Source organism: Hippopotamus amphibius, chromosome 5, assembly GCF_030028045.1.
Source record: "Hippopotamus amphibius kiboko isolate mHipAmp2 chromosome 5, mHipAmp2.hap2, whole genome shotgun sequence".
Lineage (NCBI taxonomy): Eukaryota > Metazoa > Chordata > Mammalia > Artiodactyla > Hippopotamidae > Hippopotamus > Hippopotamus amphibius.
This window is the reverse complement of record NC_080190.1, coordinates 174,191,890-174,207,291: the sequence shown is the minus strand read 5'-3', so window position 1 is coordinate 174,207,291 and position 15,402 is coordinate 174,191,890. Positions and strand designations below refer to the sequence as shown.

The 15,402-nt window shown below is 64.8% G+C and overlaps 1 protein-coding gene across 27 annotated transcripts in view; it reads right to left on the bottom strand.

Moving 5' to 3' along the window:
* Positions 1-43: 43 nt before the first annotated feature.
* Positions 44-15,402, bottom strand: part of MROH1 (maestro heat like repeat family member 1) — a 69,243-nt gene continuing 53,884 nt past the window's right edge. For 13 of the 27 annotated variants that reach the window (XM_057736699.1, XM_057736691.1, XM_057736706.1 and 10 more), the window contains 12 exons: positions 9,634-9,788; positions 6,423-6,588; positions 5,647-5,843; positions 2,917-3,054; positions 2,448-2,562; positions 2,016-2,162; positions 1,699-1,887; positions 1,347-1,502; positions 1,135-1,269; positions 957-1,059; positions 818-883; positions 44-331 (listed from right to left, as the gene is read on the bottom strand). In XM_057736699.1, coding sequence (XP_057592682.1) covers positions 246-331; positions 818-883; positions 957-1,059; positions 1,135-1,269; positions 1,347-1,502; positions 1,699-1,887; positions 2,016-2,162; positions 2,448-2,562; positions 2,917-3,054; positions 5,647-5,843; positions 6,423-6,588; positions 9,634-9,788 — 1,653 coding nt within the window. In that variant the 3' untranslated portion in view covers positions 44-245. Of the gene's footprint in view, positions 332-817; positions 884-956; positions 1,060-1,134; positions 1,270-1,346; positions 1,503-1,698; positions 1,888-2,015; positions 2,163-2,447; positions 2,563-2,916; positions 3,055-5,646; positions 6,231-6,422; positions 6,589-8,574; positions 8,755-9,633; positions 9,789-15,402 lie in introns of those variants that run through there. The other 14 variants (XM_057736701.1, XM_057736685.1, XM_057736686.1 and 11 more) reach the window with 12 other exon arrangements.

Genomic DNA, 15,402 nt, shown 5'->3' with positions numbered 1-15,402 from the left:
GGGAGGGCGCGGTTGGCGGCTGCTAACCTGCCTGGAAGGAGAGGCATCACGGCATCACCTGCTGAGCTGCAAATGGCTTTATTGGGAAGCGGGGGGACGGCTCTGTGCCCACCCTCAGTGCCCGGCCCTCCCTTGCTGTGTGGGTCCCACGGGCTCCCCACTCTGCCCTCAGGCCAGGGTGTCTTAGGGCCCCATCGCGCTGGTTCCGGCGGTACTGCGTGTGGGGGCGGGCTGCCACGGAAGCCTCAGGCGAACTTCACCAGGCGGCCCAGGGTCTCGGCAGCCTTGGCGCGCACCGCGGGGGCTGGGTCCTTGAGCAGGAGCTGCAGAGCTGGGGGACAGGGAGCGCTGCTGGGGGCTCCTCTGCGGCCCTTTGAGAAGGGACGTGGAGCCCACGATCCCCCTCACCCCCTACGTGCAGCTGCGCCGAAGGCTGAGGGCCCGCCCCCCCCCCCCCCGCGCACCGAGCCTGGGGGCCGGGACCCCGAGGCTCACACCCCACCCTGTGCGTGGGGCCGCCCGCCCACCGCCCTCCTAAGACAGGCCTCTGCCGGGCGGGCTCAGCAGCCAACGGAAAGATAGTTTTTCCTTTTTTAGTGTTTTTTAAGCTCTTTTGGAACCGTTAAGAAGTTTCCGTGAATTACTAGAGACGATGAGGTCACCAGTGACAGGGAAAAAATCCTTGAAATCCAGGAAAATCACTTAGTCCCCCCTGGTGCCCACAGGGTCAGCGCGGCCCAGTGCGTTGGGGGGGGGGGGGGGGGCGCCTGTGGGCTCCTGACCATGCGGGGGCAGAGCGCCCAGGACGGGGGCTCACCTGCCAGGAGCTGCTCCAGGTCCACCTGCGGCCGGTGCTCAGCCTCCACGTACAGCACCAGGAACCCTGCGGGGTGGGGGTGGCGCCAAGGTCAGGGTCCGGATGGCGGGGAGGGGAGGGGCGCCCAGGGCAGCCTCACCTGTGAGCATGGGGGCTGCAGCCCGGACGTCCTCCCAGCTGCTCTTGAAGTAGAACAGGCTGGTGCTCAGCAGGCGGCCCAGCAGGTCGGGGAAGTGGTGCACCTGCAAGAGGCGTCAGCCAGGCCCGCCCGCCCCTGCCGCGCCGCGCCGCCCCGCCCCCGCCGCCCCGCCCCTCACCAGGTGCTTGCAGGTGGTGTTGAGGAATTCTCCGTAGTGCAGGCCCCGGTCCTCCTGCAGGTGCTTCTGGAATACAGTTGCCAGCTCCTCACACTCCAGATTGGGGCCACACAGGCGCAAGGCGAACCTGCAGGCCTGCAGGGCACAGGCTGAGGGCTGAGTCCTGAGTCCCTGCGTCCCGCCCAGCCTGCCCATCCCCCCAGCCTACTCACAGCGGCCACGGGGGGCTGGGGGTCCCGCAGGTGCAGCAGCAGCGGCGCCAGCCCACCAACGACCTGCTCCAGGAAGACGTCCTCAGTGTCCCCATGGCAGGCTTTGTTGAGGTGCCCAAAGAGGCGGATAGACGCAGAACGGAACTCCGTCTTTTCCTAGGGGGGGCGGCAGGTGTCACCCCACGGGGCCTTCCTTAGACCCGCCCAGCAGTCGACCCCCAGGCCCCAAGCCCTGGGGCAGTGTTGGGGGGGCGGCACAGGGGGTACAGCGGTCAGTGCTGTCAGGTCAGAGCGGTGCCCCAGGGGCTGGCGGGGCTCGGAGAGGGAGGGGCAGGAGAGGGGCGGGGCCTACGCTGTCGAAGAAGGGCCGGATGCGGACGGCCACGTGCAGCAGCACCGCGCGCAGGTCCCAGGCCTCCACCAGGTCCAGCAGCCTCGCCAGGCCCAGCATGGCCTCCAGGGCCACCAGGCTGTGGGGGTCATCGCCGTCGTCCAGCCCGCTGATCATGGCCGTCAGGAGTTGGGGGCCGTGGGCCCGGACCTGGGGGGGGGGGGGGTGCGTACACCTCTGCGCCCAGGCCGTGCCACAGAATGGCCCCAACTCCCCCCCAGTGCCACCTCCATGCCACGCCCACCGCCCACACCGCGTCCCCCTCCCGGGCCGCGCACCTTGTCCGGGGAGCCGGAGGCGGTGTTGGCCAGGCCCCGCAGCACCAGCCTGCGCACATGGGCGCACGTGTCCTTCTGCCGCAGCGCCAGGTTGTCCAGCAGTGACTCCAGCAGCATCAGGTCGTTCACCACGTTGCTGCTGAGCAGCTGGGGGCAGAGGCGCGCTGACCACCCCTCCCCCACCAACCCGGCAGCCCCAGCCCCGGTCCCAGGTCACTTTGAGTGCACGTGGCCAAGGCCTGCCTGGAGGCCAAGCCTGGGTTCCTGGCCTCTCCTCAACCTCCCCCCGCTCCTGACCCAGCCCCCCTGGCCCCCCCCCCCCCCCCGCCCCCGCTGCCATGGCCTGAGGCAGGTTTTCAGGGGGGAGGCCTATGCCTGCCTGTGGGGCAGGGCTCCCCGCTGCTCCACCAGGCCCCTATCCGTGGCTCCTACCTCAGCCAGGAAGGCTGTGGAGGTGACCCTCTGGATCTCATACACGCTGCTCTGTGTGGCGAAGAGCGCCTTCATCACCAGGGGCAGCCGGGGGCCCGCACACTTGGCCATGGCGCTGGGGAGGAGGCCACACTGGGCAGGGGCTGGGGCCTCGGGGCACCCCTGCGCACACCACACTCCCACGTGGGCCTGGGGGGGGGGGGTGCTTCCGCCTCCCACTCTGCAGCCTCTGAGCCTTCCAGCCTGTGAGGCCCCGACCCGGCCGCCAGGCCCTGCACGTCCTCCCCCACCCCTGAAGCACCCCTCCCAGCCCCCCACGCCCAGAGACCACAGCTGCCCTCACGGCCTCCCCGCCTCCCCCACGCGCCTGTTCCTCATGCTGGGGGCCCCAGATGGTACCTGAACGGGACGTGGCCTGCTGGAGCCCAGCCGGCACCAGACCTGGGGTGCACGGGCCCAGCCTGCTCACCTGGCCAGCCGGGTGACGCCCTCCTCGTGCCCGGCCGAGGTCCTGAGCAGCTGCCAGCCCCCCTCCAGCTCCATGCGCTGCACCACGTCCTCGCTGCCGCCTCGGAGGAGCACGGCCTGCAGTGCGTCCACTGCAGAGCTGCAGAGATGGCGCGGCTGTGGCTGCAGGGCTCCCAGCCCCGCACCCCATGTGCACACACACGCCCAGACCTGTCCGCGGGCACTACCCAGCCTGCTCCCTGCCAGCGGTATCCTATTGGCCGCAGGCTCTGGGCTCCCCTCCCCCTCAGCTGGGCACTACTGTGTACCCTCTGGTCTTAGAAAGACTGCTCCTGTCTGCCTACCCCCCATGGGGGGCAGCTGGGGGCTCTGCAGGAGTGTCCCCAAGGCCCTCTGGGGCAGGCAAGGCCCTCAGATGCTCTTAGGGTAACCAAATGCTTTTTTCACTTCCATTTAATTAAAAAAAAAAAAAAAAAGATTAAAAAGAAAATGAACTCAAAACTTAATCAGGGTCTGACTCCTGCCTGGGTCTCGCAGCTCCATTTGTCAGCTCAGCAGGCCATGCCCGACTTGCCTGCCTCCCTCGTAGGAGGGGCCCGAGGTGGCAGGAACCAGCTGGGCTTGGGCGTCTGGCCCCCCCATTCAGTGAATCCTTCCCCAGCTCAGGCAGAGGCTGCAGGGCTGCCAGTGAGTGAAGGGGCAGGACCCCACAGACAGGCCCGAGGACAGAGCCATGTCAGCCCCACACAGGCCCAGCAGAACCTCACACCACAGCCTGTGGGTGCTCAGAGCCACAAAGGGAGGCCTTGGGGCTGCAGCCCCACCCCCACGCTGACCTCTCTCCCCCAACACTGGCCACCTCACATGTCAGGCCCCACACTGGTCCTCAGATGTGCGTGTGCATCCAGGAAGCATGGTCCCTGAGGCTCCTGGCCCAAGGGCACATGCCCACCTCCAGGGCAGGGCACTAGTCCTGCCAGGGGCTGTCGGGCACCAGCTGCACAGCGTCTTCCTGTGACCTTGTGGCTTAGCAGCTTGGGTGCAGGGGCAGCCGGGGGCCTGGGCGCTTGGAGCCTGAGGGCCAGGCCTTGCCCGCTGCACGACACAGGCCTCGCGTCTGGGGAGGGGCGGGGTGGCTGTGGGAGAATCTGACAAGCTTTCGGGGGCCCCTGGTCCTGGTCCAGGGGTCCTGGCTGCCTGGGAAGTGGATGGTGGTAGACTCCCCTGAGCCCAGCAGTGTGGACACGATCCACTGCCCCCACTTAGGTCCAGCCCCATCCTCGTGGTCATCTTGGGGTGGAATGAGGACAGTGGGCGTGTCCCCGAGGGGGTCTGGAGTCTGCCTACAGCTGGACAGGCTCCCTGGCTGCGTGTGCAGACTGCACCCAGCTGGGCCCCCCACCCCAGAGAAAACACTACAAGGCAGCCCCTGCTGTCCCTGCAGCTCCAGCGGTGGCCCAACACGGGGGCTCCTGGATGTGGGGCACCCATGCTGACTGCAGGCAGGAAAACCACGCTGGCCATGCAGTCACTGGGCAGATGCCCACGGCTCCTGCCAAGTAGTCCTGCATGGCGTGGGCAGGGTTGGGCCACTGCACCCACAAGGCCATGGCCAGTCCCAGCTGGTCCCTGTGTCTAAGCCAGGCATGGAAGAGGCGGCATGTGGCTGCAGCGAGTGGGCAGCGGTGGGGGGCAGGTCTGGCCGAGGGGCAGGTGCACAACTCCGACGCGGTGCCCCCACCTGGGGGCCCTCCTGCCCGGGCTTCCTGTGGCCGTGGCACTCGCAAGGGGCTGACTTGCTGACCCGGGGCCTCTGTCAGAGCCGAGGCCTGTGCCCAGATCTGCACATACCCTAGTTCAGGGGTGGCCCCCCAAGAACCCCCGTCTGGGGTGTGGGGCCTACAGCCCCCATGGCTCACAGACTGTGGCGCTGAACCCGGCGTGCTGGGCGGTGGCTGCCCCAGCCGTGGCCGCTGGGCCGTTCACGTTCCCACCTGGTCTGCGCAGTCAGGCTGTGCCTGGCACAGCCTTTGCTGCAAAGGGCACGGTGGTTCTGTGGTGGGACAACCTCGCGGTGCGGTGGGGCGGGGCGGGATGACCCTGACCCTCGTGTGTCCCCAGCCCGACACCAGGGAAGGGCGGGGAGGTGGCCAGGCTGTCACTCAGGCTCCGGTGGTGCCGGGGTATCGGCCTCCTCTGCTCATTCTGGGGCTCCAGGCAGCTGTTTGCAGCCCCGAAGAGCCACCGGGGGGCCCAGGAACGGCCCCCGAGACGGGAAGGGCAGGCGGACACCCAGGAGCTGCAGTGGCTGCACCCACTGTCCCCAGGCTCCTGCTGCAGGACCAGGGCCCCAAACCCAACGAGAGTGGAGGGGACGGGGCCTGGCTCCGAGCAGCCGAAGTGGCAGCTGGGCCCTCCCCACAGGGCCGGGGGCCGGGGCCAAGCCAGGTGAGAGGCCCCTGGGGGAGCAGGGGGGCCGCGGCAGAGCTCCCGTCTGAAGGCAGGGCCCTAATCCAGTGTAGGAAGAGCCAGAACCTCGAGCTGAGGACTGGGCTCGCAACCGTGAGGGCTCACCCAGACCCCACCGCACCCCAAGCACTCCTCACACTCTGGCTTCCCAAAGAAGGGGCCCACCTCATGTCCGCAGGAGCCCCACCCCAACCGCCCCATCCCCCTCCCTCCCGCGGCCCTGAGACCAGCGCGCCAGGGCCACGAGGCGGAGCCCGCTTACCTGCAGGGCTCAAGGCTCCTCCAGGCCAGGCCCGCGCTGGTGCTCTTCCTCTCCTTGGCCTGCAGGTTCCGAGGCAGCTGGACACCCACTGTGCAGCTGACCCGCAGCAGCAGCGCCGCGAACAGCTGGGGGTAGAGCTCCAGCACCGCAGGCCCCGACGCCGGGGCAGACGCGACCTCGTGCAGCGCACAGGTGGCCTGGGGACGGGGCCGCCTCGGCCTCAGCCCACCCCACGCCCCAGGCCGGGTCTACAGCGCAGGCTGGAACCCGCTCCCCCGGACGCAAGCTAGCCCGAAGCCCCCCTTCCTTAGCAGACCCCCTGGGGGTCTTGGGCCTTGGGAGGCGCAGCAGGCACCCGAGAGACAGCGGGGTGGGTGGGACGAGGAGCCCAGCCCCGCCCAGCTCAGCCCCCGGGGGCAGGAGGCCGTGTGGCCGCCCGGGGGACGGGCTCCAGCGTCTGCTCTCAGCGCTTGAGCAGCAGGAGGGGAAAGGCTCACAGCTGCTTTACTGTGGAAACACGGCCAAGCTGGGTTTATTTTTTTTCCGCAGGATGAAACAGAGTGGACTCTCTCGGGGACCGACACCTGCGGGGCTTTTATGAGCCTGGGCTCCGAGCTCGCCGGCTCCAGTGCCCCAGTCAGCCACCAGGTGCCTGTGGCGTGCCACCCAGATCCCCCGTGGGGCCCTCCCGCAGCGGCCACCGGCCCCTCACCCGCCTCCGGGACCAGCAGGGGGAAGGGAGAACAGGCACGCGTGCCGGCCCAGCCCCCACTCACCGCAAGGGGCAACAGCGTGGCCACACGGTCGGGCGTACTGCTCAGCAGGAAGGCCCGGCTCTCCTTGAACGGGATGTCCCTGCTCACCTTCTCCAGGAGCAGCCCCAGGACCTGTGTGGCGAGGCCGGGCTCCACGGCCAGCGCCCGCCACAGGGTGCAGGTGTGGCTAGAGCAGGGCAGGAGGACGGTCACCCCGTGGCCGCTGCCAGCCCCGGCTCCACACGCCCCGTCGTGCCCGCCAGTCTCAGCTCCAGCTAGGCTGAGAATGGCACCCTGACCTCAGACCCGCGCTCGCCCCTTCCTCTGACCCAGGGACCCAAGATCAGGCTGCTGGTGGTGAGCAGAGCCGACAACAAAGGGCAGAGGTCTCAGTGGTACGGGGGTGGGGGCAGGGCGGGGAGGTGTCCCCTGGGAGCTGCCAGCAGCAGATCCTGGGCCTCCCTGGAGGAGGCAGCGCCTAGCTAGGCCTTGGGGGCACCTACAAGTCACTTTCCCCTAAATGAGCAGCCTGTGGCCAAAGAGGGCCAGGGTGCGTGAGTGAGGTCAGGTGGGCGCCGCAGGAGGCCCAAGCAGACCCCAGGTGCTCAGGGGCCGGGGGAGGCCACTGCGTCACACGTTTACTGAGAGAAGTGACAAACCCAAGATATCCAACCAGAACCGGAGATTCTAAAAACAGGGCACATCTGGAAGCCAACCGCTAGCCCTTTGAAACTGAGACGTGACCCTGCGCTCAGCCTGGATGCAGCAGGGAAACAGTGAACCGGAAGGTAAACAGAGGAAGGTACCCAGAGCCCAGCAGGGAAAGATCGCGTAGGATTTTCAGAGCCAGACATGGAGGGGGTGGGACGAAACAGTCTCGCAGGCAGTTGAAGAGAGACAGTGCCTGGAGAGACAGGCTGAAGACCAGTCAGAGCTGATCACGGACACCACCTCACGAAGCCTGACAGCCACCTGCCGGGACACAGCAGAGACCCACGGCCCCTCCCCCGGAGGCACAGAGAGAGTCCCTCATGACCTCGGCACCAGCTGGACTCACAGGAGCCAGAGAGGGACACGGCGTCTCACTCAGACTAAGAGAAAGCTCGCACCGAGCAGAGTTCCAAACCTGCCGGCAGCCTTCGAGAAGGACAGCTGGACAGACGTGTGCTCAGACGCACAGAAGTGGGGGCTGCCGCCAGCAGGACCTGCAAGGGGCTCCGGAGGGTGCGCTCCAGCGGGGGTAGGCGTGGGGCAGCCAGGGCCCTTCACTGCCCGCCTTCCACACACCGGGCGGCTCTGCTGGGACGCGGCCAGAGCAGCCGTGGGACGGACAAGGAAGCGAAGGTGTGTGTGCTCCCGGAAAACCACCACGGACACGGACATTCCCGTGTCCCATCACTTCCTGACACGAAATGTAATTCTTTTGACTTTCTCCCAACTGTCTTACGTGTGACGCCGTCGCTGGCTCACAGGCACCAGGTGGCAGGCGGGGGTGGCCCCGACGACCCTCCGGTGGCCACGCGGAGTGCTGGCACAGCGTGGAGGGGAGCCGCGGCAGCGCCCTGCACCCCGAGGACAGGAGAAGTAGCAGGAGCAAGTCTGCAGCGCTGACGCCAAGTTCAAGGTCAGGCCAAGCACACCTCTGGTGACAGCAGTCAGACAGCGGCGACCTCGCAGGGAGTTCCGCCCGGGCGGGCACAGAGCCCAGGAGGGGCTGGGTGTCTCCCTCCGGGTGCAGCCGAGGTCTGCAGGCCGGAGGCCCCCAGCGCCCGTGGCGGCGCGTGTGCTCTCGTGCGTGAGCTGCACCCGTGGGAGGCAGGGACGCAGAGCCGAGGGGCGGGTGCGCGGGCAGACACAGCGCCTGCCCAGAGCGGCCGCGACAGCGGCGGGGCGGGGCCTGCGGAGGCCTGCGCCCCTCTTAGGGCCGCCGCTGGGGCGGAGTGTGCAGCCTCCCCACTGACTGAGTGGGAAATGCAGTCGCACAAAAGACCCATCCATCCAAACAAGACAGCAAAGAAGGTGAGAACGAACGCGACGAGAAGACAGTAAGACAGTGGGTTTAACCCCCACACCTCAGCAACCAAGAGCGCCTCCTTACTCTGGAGAAGGAGCACACCTGGAACGTGAGGCAACGACGGGCGGACGCCGACAGGCCGGGACGGGGGACCGCAGCAAACACTGACGCACGTGACCCGGGCAGCGGCCGCGCACGGTGGCACCGGGGGCCCTGGGCGGCGCCCCGGCATCTACGTGGGAGCAGAGCAGCTGCAGGTGCGTCAGGCCACAGCCACGGGGAAGGGATGTGCCCCTCCCCAGCACGGGGTCTCCAGGGGGTCACGATGCCAGCCTCCACCTACGACACGGACGGCAAAGAAGGGCAGGCCCAGCAGGCCCTGAGCCCTGGAAGTCTTGGGACCACAGCAACGGCCACCTGGAAGCCTTGGCGCAGGAGGGGAGGGGACCCCAGGGGGCTGCGGCCCACAGGCAGGACTGGACACAGGCCCCGGTGAGGAGGAGTCCTGCCCCGAGGACCCGAGGCCCGCAACTTGAGGTCACTGATGGGAGCTCAGGGGCTGGGGTGCAAATGGGGGGGATGGGGACCCTTCCTGGCTCAAGGAGGGCGCCTGGCCCCAGGGGTCTGCTCACAGGTGATAGAGGATGCCCTTCAGAGAACCAGCCCTGGGGCTTCCCTGGGGGTGCAGGGGTTAAGAATCCACCCACCAATGCAGGGGACACAGGTTCGAGCGTTGGTCTGGGAAGATCCTACATGCTGTGGAGCCACTAAGCCTGTGCGCCACAACTACTGAGCCTGTGAGCCGCAACTACTGAGCCTGCGTGCCACAACTACTGAGCCTGCACTCTAGACCCTGTGCTCTGCAACAAGAGAAGCCACCGCAATGAGAAACCTGCAAACTGCAACGAAGAGTAGCCCCGGCTCGCCACAAAGAGAAAAAACTCGCGCAGCAATGAAGACCCAACACAGCAGGCAAGCAAGCAAATAAGTAAATAAATCTTAAAAAGAAAGAGCCAGCCCTGGAGAACTGGCCAGCACAGCCCGTGAGAGCGAGCCTGTCTCCAGCCAGCCCAGGGCTGGGGCCTCCAGGTTCCCATGTAGAGGAGCTGGTGAGGCGGGCGGCCCGTGAACACCACACCAGGATGGGAGGGACCCCGGGGTGTGGAGCCCAGGTGGCTGGAGCCCACCCACTCCCACAGGCCGGGGGGCACTGGGTACCTGTCGAAGGGCAGGGGGCTACCCAGAAGGCTGGACACCACGGCGGCGCAGTGCTGGGCCGCCAGGAGGAACACGCTGTGCTGTGCGGCCTGCAGGACGTGCTCCTCCTGGGTCTCCTGCAGTTTGGAGCGCAGCAACCTCACGATCTCGGGCACCTGCGGGCAGGAGGGCGGCTGCGGCCGGGCCTACGCTGGGGACACGCCCGCCCCAGGGGCCAGCCCCCGTGGCCAGGATGCAGGGCCCGGGGAGGCTGGCCGGCCACGGGCAGGGCAGCACAGGGAAGTCCAGTGAGGCTGCGGCTCGGAGAGGGAGCTGACCCTCGGTGCCACACGGGAAGTGACAGGCACCCAAGAAGGGCTTGCTGGGATGGGCGGAGGCGCGGAGACATACCCGGGGTGTGTGAGGGGCAGAGCGTGAGGGCTGAGGCAGGACACACGTGGGTGCCCACGGCGCGCACACCACCTCCCGTGCTGAGCAGAAGGGGACCCGTGCGCTGGGACGGGGGCAGGGACACAGCGCCCTGCTCCCAGACGGAGGCCGAGCTGGGCTGGGAGAGGGTGGGCACGGCCTCAGGCAGGCTTTAGGGCCGCGGCTGCTGTAGAGGCCACAGACGGGCAGCGGGGGCAGCGGAGGGGGGGCACGCATGTCATCGTGACCCCCGAGCCCACGGGGGTGCTGCCCGCCACGGCCTGGGCTCTACAGCTGGGAAGCCCCCGGCACAAGGTGAACGTGCACGACAGAGCACTGGACACGGCCCCAAGGACACGGTCCCCTGGACGGAGCAGCTGGCCGTCCGTGGGCTCCACCGACCCGCCGGGAGCCTGGGCCGCAGGAGAGGCGGGAACGGACGGGTCGTGCTCCGAGGGGACCCGCGCCTGCACGGGGGCACACGGGGCGTGGTCCTTGGCAGAGGTGGCGCCATGAGTGCGATGCTGCTGGGCTGGGCTGGGCCGGGCCAGAGCCCCCGCCTGGGCCTCAGGAAGAGGCAGCGCAGCATTTCTCACGGCGTGTGTGAGCACAAGAGGTGCTTCTCTCTCTATGACCTCGCGTCCGGAAAGTTGATAACCCAACCCACAGGCACAAGCACCGCCTTCTAAGCACCAGAACCTCCTTGCTTTGCCCCCGCCCGGCCGCCCAGCCCCTCGGCCGGCCCAGCCGCGTCCCCGACACGATGGGCTGCGGTGTTCCTGCTGGGAGCCTGGGCGGGCAGGCGGGGCCGGGTGGTCAAGCTCCTTGCCCTTGGCCATGGGCGCAGTGACGGTCCGGGACGGAGGGGCTGGGGTCTTCCCGTCCACGGTCACCCCTGGAACAGTCCAGACCGCCTCTGGGGCGAGGGGCACGGTTCCCCTCCGGTCTCTTGGGCTCCTCCTTCACTGTGAGGGGGCAGTGGTCCCCCGAAGACACGCAGGCCCCGCAGGCTCGGCTCTCGCGTGGCTCCTGCAGACGCGGGTGCCCGTCAGCCCGGCTCTCAAATGCACCGGAACACAGATGCCCACAGATATGCTTTACTGTATGTTTAGTCTCTCCCGCACGTTTTTCCCTTTCTCGCTTTGTTTTCTTGGGGGTGGTTCTCTTTCCACGGCTGGTCCTGGTGGAGGTTCCTCCTCGTTGTTGCAGCGGGCTTAACTGCCTTCTCACGCTGTCTTGCTTCTGCAGATGTTTTCAGCGGCTGTACCCGCTGGCGCCTGTGAGCAGCGGGAATCGGAGTCTTGCAAACCACGGTGGCAGCACCCAGGCGCTCGGGCGTGGCGGGCTCTGGGGCTGCATCAGCCGCCAAGTCTCGGCTCCCTGGGACTGGTGAGCAGGGGCCACCCAGTCCCAGGACGGGGGTGTATATCCCGGCCCCTGCCGTGTGGGGCTCACCCGCACCCGAGGCTGCTGGGCTGCTCCAGACGTACCTCCCCCGGGCCCGCACCCGCGCCTCCGGGCGGCCCTCTCCTGCGTGGCGAGCGCCGTGGCGGCCCTTGAACCTTCTGTCACCCTTGGTCTAGGCCGTCTCCACATAGCTTCACGGAGCTATAGCTGCGCACCACATACTCTGCCCGTTGTAAGCACGCAAGTCACTGGTTTCTAGTACATCTGCAGGGTTGTGCAGCCACCAATTTTGGAATACTTCCGTCACCGGAAAAGAAACCCCATTTCCATGAGCAGTTGCTCCCCTGTCCCCCCACCCAGCCCCCAGTAAGCATGAATCCACTTTCTGTGTCTGGATTTGTCTCTTCTGAACATTTTAGAGAAATGGAGTCACGCTGCGCAGCCTCTTCCAGGTTCCTCCATGCTGCTTCCTGCTGCTGAGCCGCGCTTCACGGTACAGACCGGTCCATCTACTACCTGATGGGCATCTGGGTGGCTGCCAGGCTTGGGCTGCCAGGCACAAGTCCGTACAGGTTCCCATGGGCACAGGGCCATTTCTCCCGGGCACACACCTAGGAGTGGAACCACTGGGTCTGTGGCACCTCTGTGTTTAACGCCTGCCGGGCGTCTCCGTGATGGTGGCTCCACTTCTCATGCCCACTGTTTGTTAAGAGGAATCTGTTCTTTCCTGGCAGGTCCATCCCACCCTCAACCCCAGTTTACTCCGAGCTCCACTTGCCCAGCCTGGCGTGCTGGGGGAGGGCTCAGCCCATCACGGTCACCTGCTAGGACTTTTTCTGACTTGGTGTCAAAGAAAGTCAAAGTCCAACAGCATCCAGGTGTCTCTAGGGGGTCCCCCTGCCAGGCTCTCAGGGCAGGAAAGAAAACGAGAGTGGCCCGCCATGACCCCCACGGGTACCAATGCCAGTGTCCGTGTCACATGGGACAGAGGCGGCATGTTGCGGACAGGCTGGAAGTGTCAGTCAGGGACACAGCACCCAGGGTGGGTGTGCTGAGAGTGTCTGCAAGCCTGAGCCAGGAGGAGACAGCCCAGCAGCTCCCTGAGGGGCCAGGAGCAGACTCGGTGAACTGGGCCCAGTGAGAGGCACCTGGATTTATCAAGGATGGGGGGGGACCCAAAACTATTAAAAAACTCCTACAAGAAAACAGGAGGAAATCTTCAGGACATCAGATTTGGCACTGATTTCTCGCACGTGACACCCAAAGCACAGGCAGCAAAAGCAGAAACAGGCATGTGGAGCTATATCAAAGGTTAAAACTTTATGCAACAAAGGACACAGTCAAGAGTGTGAAAAGACAATCTGTGGAATGAGAATATTTGCAAATCACATATCTGATAATTGGTTAATATCCAGAATATATAAAGAACTCCTACAATTCAACAACAAAATCAAATAACCTCATTTAAAAATGGGCAAAGGATGCAAACTTCCAAAGAAGACCTACAAATGGCCAACACGTGCATCAAAAGAGGCTCACCATCACTGGTTACGTGGGAAGTACAAATCAAAACCATGACCTCACACCCACCAGGTATTTAAAGCAAACCACGATTCAAGAAACAGAATACAAGTTAACACGGAGACAATGGATATAAAAAATATTACATGAAAAGACATTACCAGTACTAATTATAGAGGCCTGTTAATTTCCTCTTTCGAGCTCATTAAAATAATATGCCATATTGTACTTCTGAGGCTTATGGGAAAATGTCCTGAAGAACTTCCGTTATATAAAGTATACATACATTATATTACAATGTTTCATATATACAAAAGACATTTAAAAAAAACAGGCATTAACAAATAAGTACTGGTGCAGTGTGGAGACACTGGAACCCCCTGCCCTGCTGGTGGGATGTACACTGGTGCAGCCACCATGCAAGACAGAACGGCAGCTCCTCAAAACATTCAAAATGGAGCTACCGGGCTTCCTAGGTGGCGCAGTGGGTAAGAATCCGCCTGCCAGTGCAGGGGACACGGGTTCGATCCCTGCCCCAGGAAGATCCCACATGCCACAGAGCCACTAAGCCCGTGTGCCACAACTATTGAGCCTGCACTTTAGAGCCCGTGAGCCACAACTGTTGAGCCCGTGTGCTGTAACTCCTGAAGCCCATGCGCCTAGAGCCCGTGCTCCACAAGAGAAGCCACGACAATGAGGAACCCGCACACCACAACGAAGAGTAGCCCCCATTCACCGCAACTAAAAGAAAGCCCGCACACAGCAAAAAAGACCCAACACAGCCAATAAAATGAATAAATAAATAAATACATTTATAAAAAAAAATCACTCAAAATGGAGCTACCTACGACCCTGCAGCTCCGCCTGCAGGCGTCTACCCACGAGAAAAGATGCCCCGAAGAGACACGCATCACACCCACGCTCACGGCAGCCTCACTCACGGGAGTCGAGCGGCGAGAGCAGCCCGCGCGTCCAGCAACAGAGGCACCAGCAAGCACAGCGTGCGCACCCCGGGACCCCCGCAGCCACCGCCTGTGGCCGGGGTGTCCCCTCCCCTCACGCAGAGCCGCCAGGGCACCTTTCTACCACTCACATCTGACCTGGGAGCCCCACTGAAAGCAAAAGAAGATCCAAACCTGGGCTCATCAAACCCCAACTAGGACTCACAGCCGTGCCCTATGCCTGCATCCTCCTTCCCAGCCCCCTTCCACCAGTGGGTCCACACCCCAGCCCCTGGCAGCCTGCCCGCCTCCCACGGCACGCATTCCCCTCCAGGCGCCACGCCACACACGGCTGCCTTGGCACGCGGCCCTTCCACCCGTGCCCTTCTCCACCGGCAACTCCTCCACCTCCCTCCCTCCCTGAGACAATATTTGCGATATATCCGCCCTACACAGGGCTCGTATCCAGAATATACAAAGTATTTCTGCAAATCAATAAGAAAAGCAGACAACCCAGAAAAAAATGGGCAAGACCGGTGTCCTCACGTTAGAGGGCGTCTGAGTGGCCAGGAAACGTGCAAGTGTCCCACTTCATAAGCCGCCAGAGAAACGCAAACGAAACTCACACACGAAGCCGCTGCACGGCCGCTAAACAGGATGGAAACGGTGCTGGCAGGGACATGGCATGCCGGAGCCGCCCGCGGTGCTGGTGGGAGCTGAACAGCCTGCAGCACCGTCTGGCAGCCCTGGGACGGCTGCAGGGGCCTCTCCTGCGCGCCCCATCACTCTCCAGCCCACACGCACCCTCAGGTCCGGAGGACCCGCACCCTGGCTGCATTCGGCGCTCAGGCTGAGAAGCGCCCAGGCGCTCACCGAGGCGGGTGAGTGAGTGACGTGACCCTCCCGGCGGGGAGGAGCGATCTCGGGCTAGGCTGGGAGACAGGCACGGTCTCACAGGCTCCTGCCACGTGAGGCCGACATAAGGCACCTCCACACAGGGGGCACACCAGGCCATGCTCTGTGCTGCGGGGAGGTGGTGGCACCCTGTGGGGTCTGAGAGGGTACAAGGGGCTCTGGCGTTGGTAGGACCTCTGCTCCTCTCTGTGCAAACCCTCAAAGCCATGCACTTAAGACAAACCCCTCTTCTGCTGCTATGCTTCACCCTAATGGGATGCTTAAACCTCTCTCCAGGCATATGGGACCCCACCTGCAGGGCCATCGGTTCTCCTGGATTCCTGGACACGCATTCTAGAAACCCCTGGCCCTTGGAACCTGCCTCAGACCTATGAGGACCTGAGCACGTCTGTCACGGTGGCTGCCAGTGCACGTCTGGGAACTACGTGCACAGCCACAGGAGCTCACAGCCAGAAGGACTCAGAGGTGGCGGGCAGGGCAGCGCTGGAGTGTCCTGGGCACCTCCGCTCTGGGCCGGACCCGCCGCGGAACCCTTTGTGCAGGCACCTAGGACCCTCTGGACCTCCGTCCTCACCAG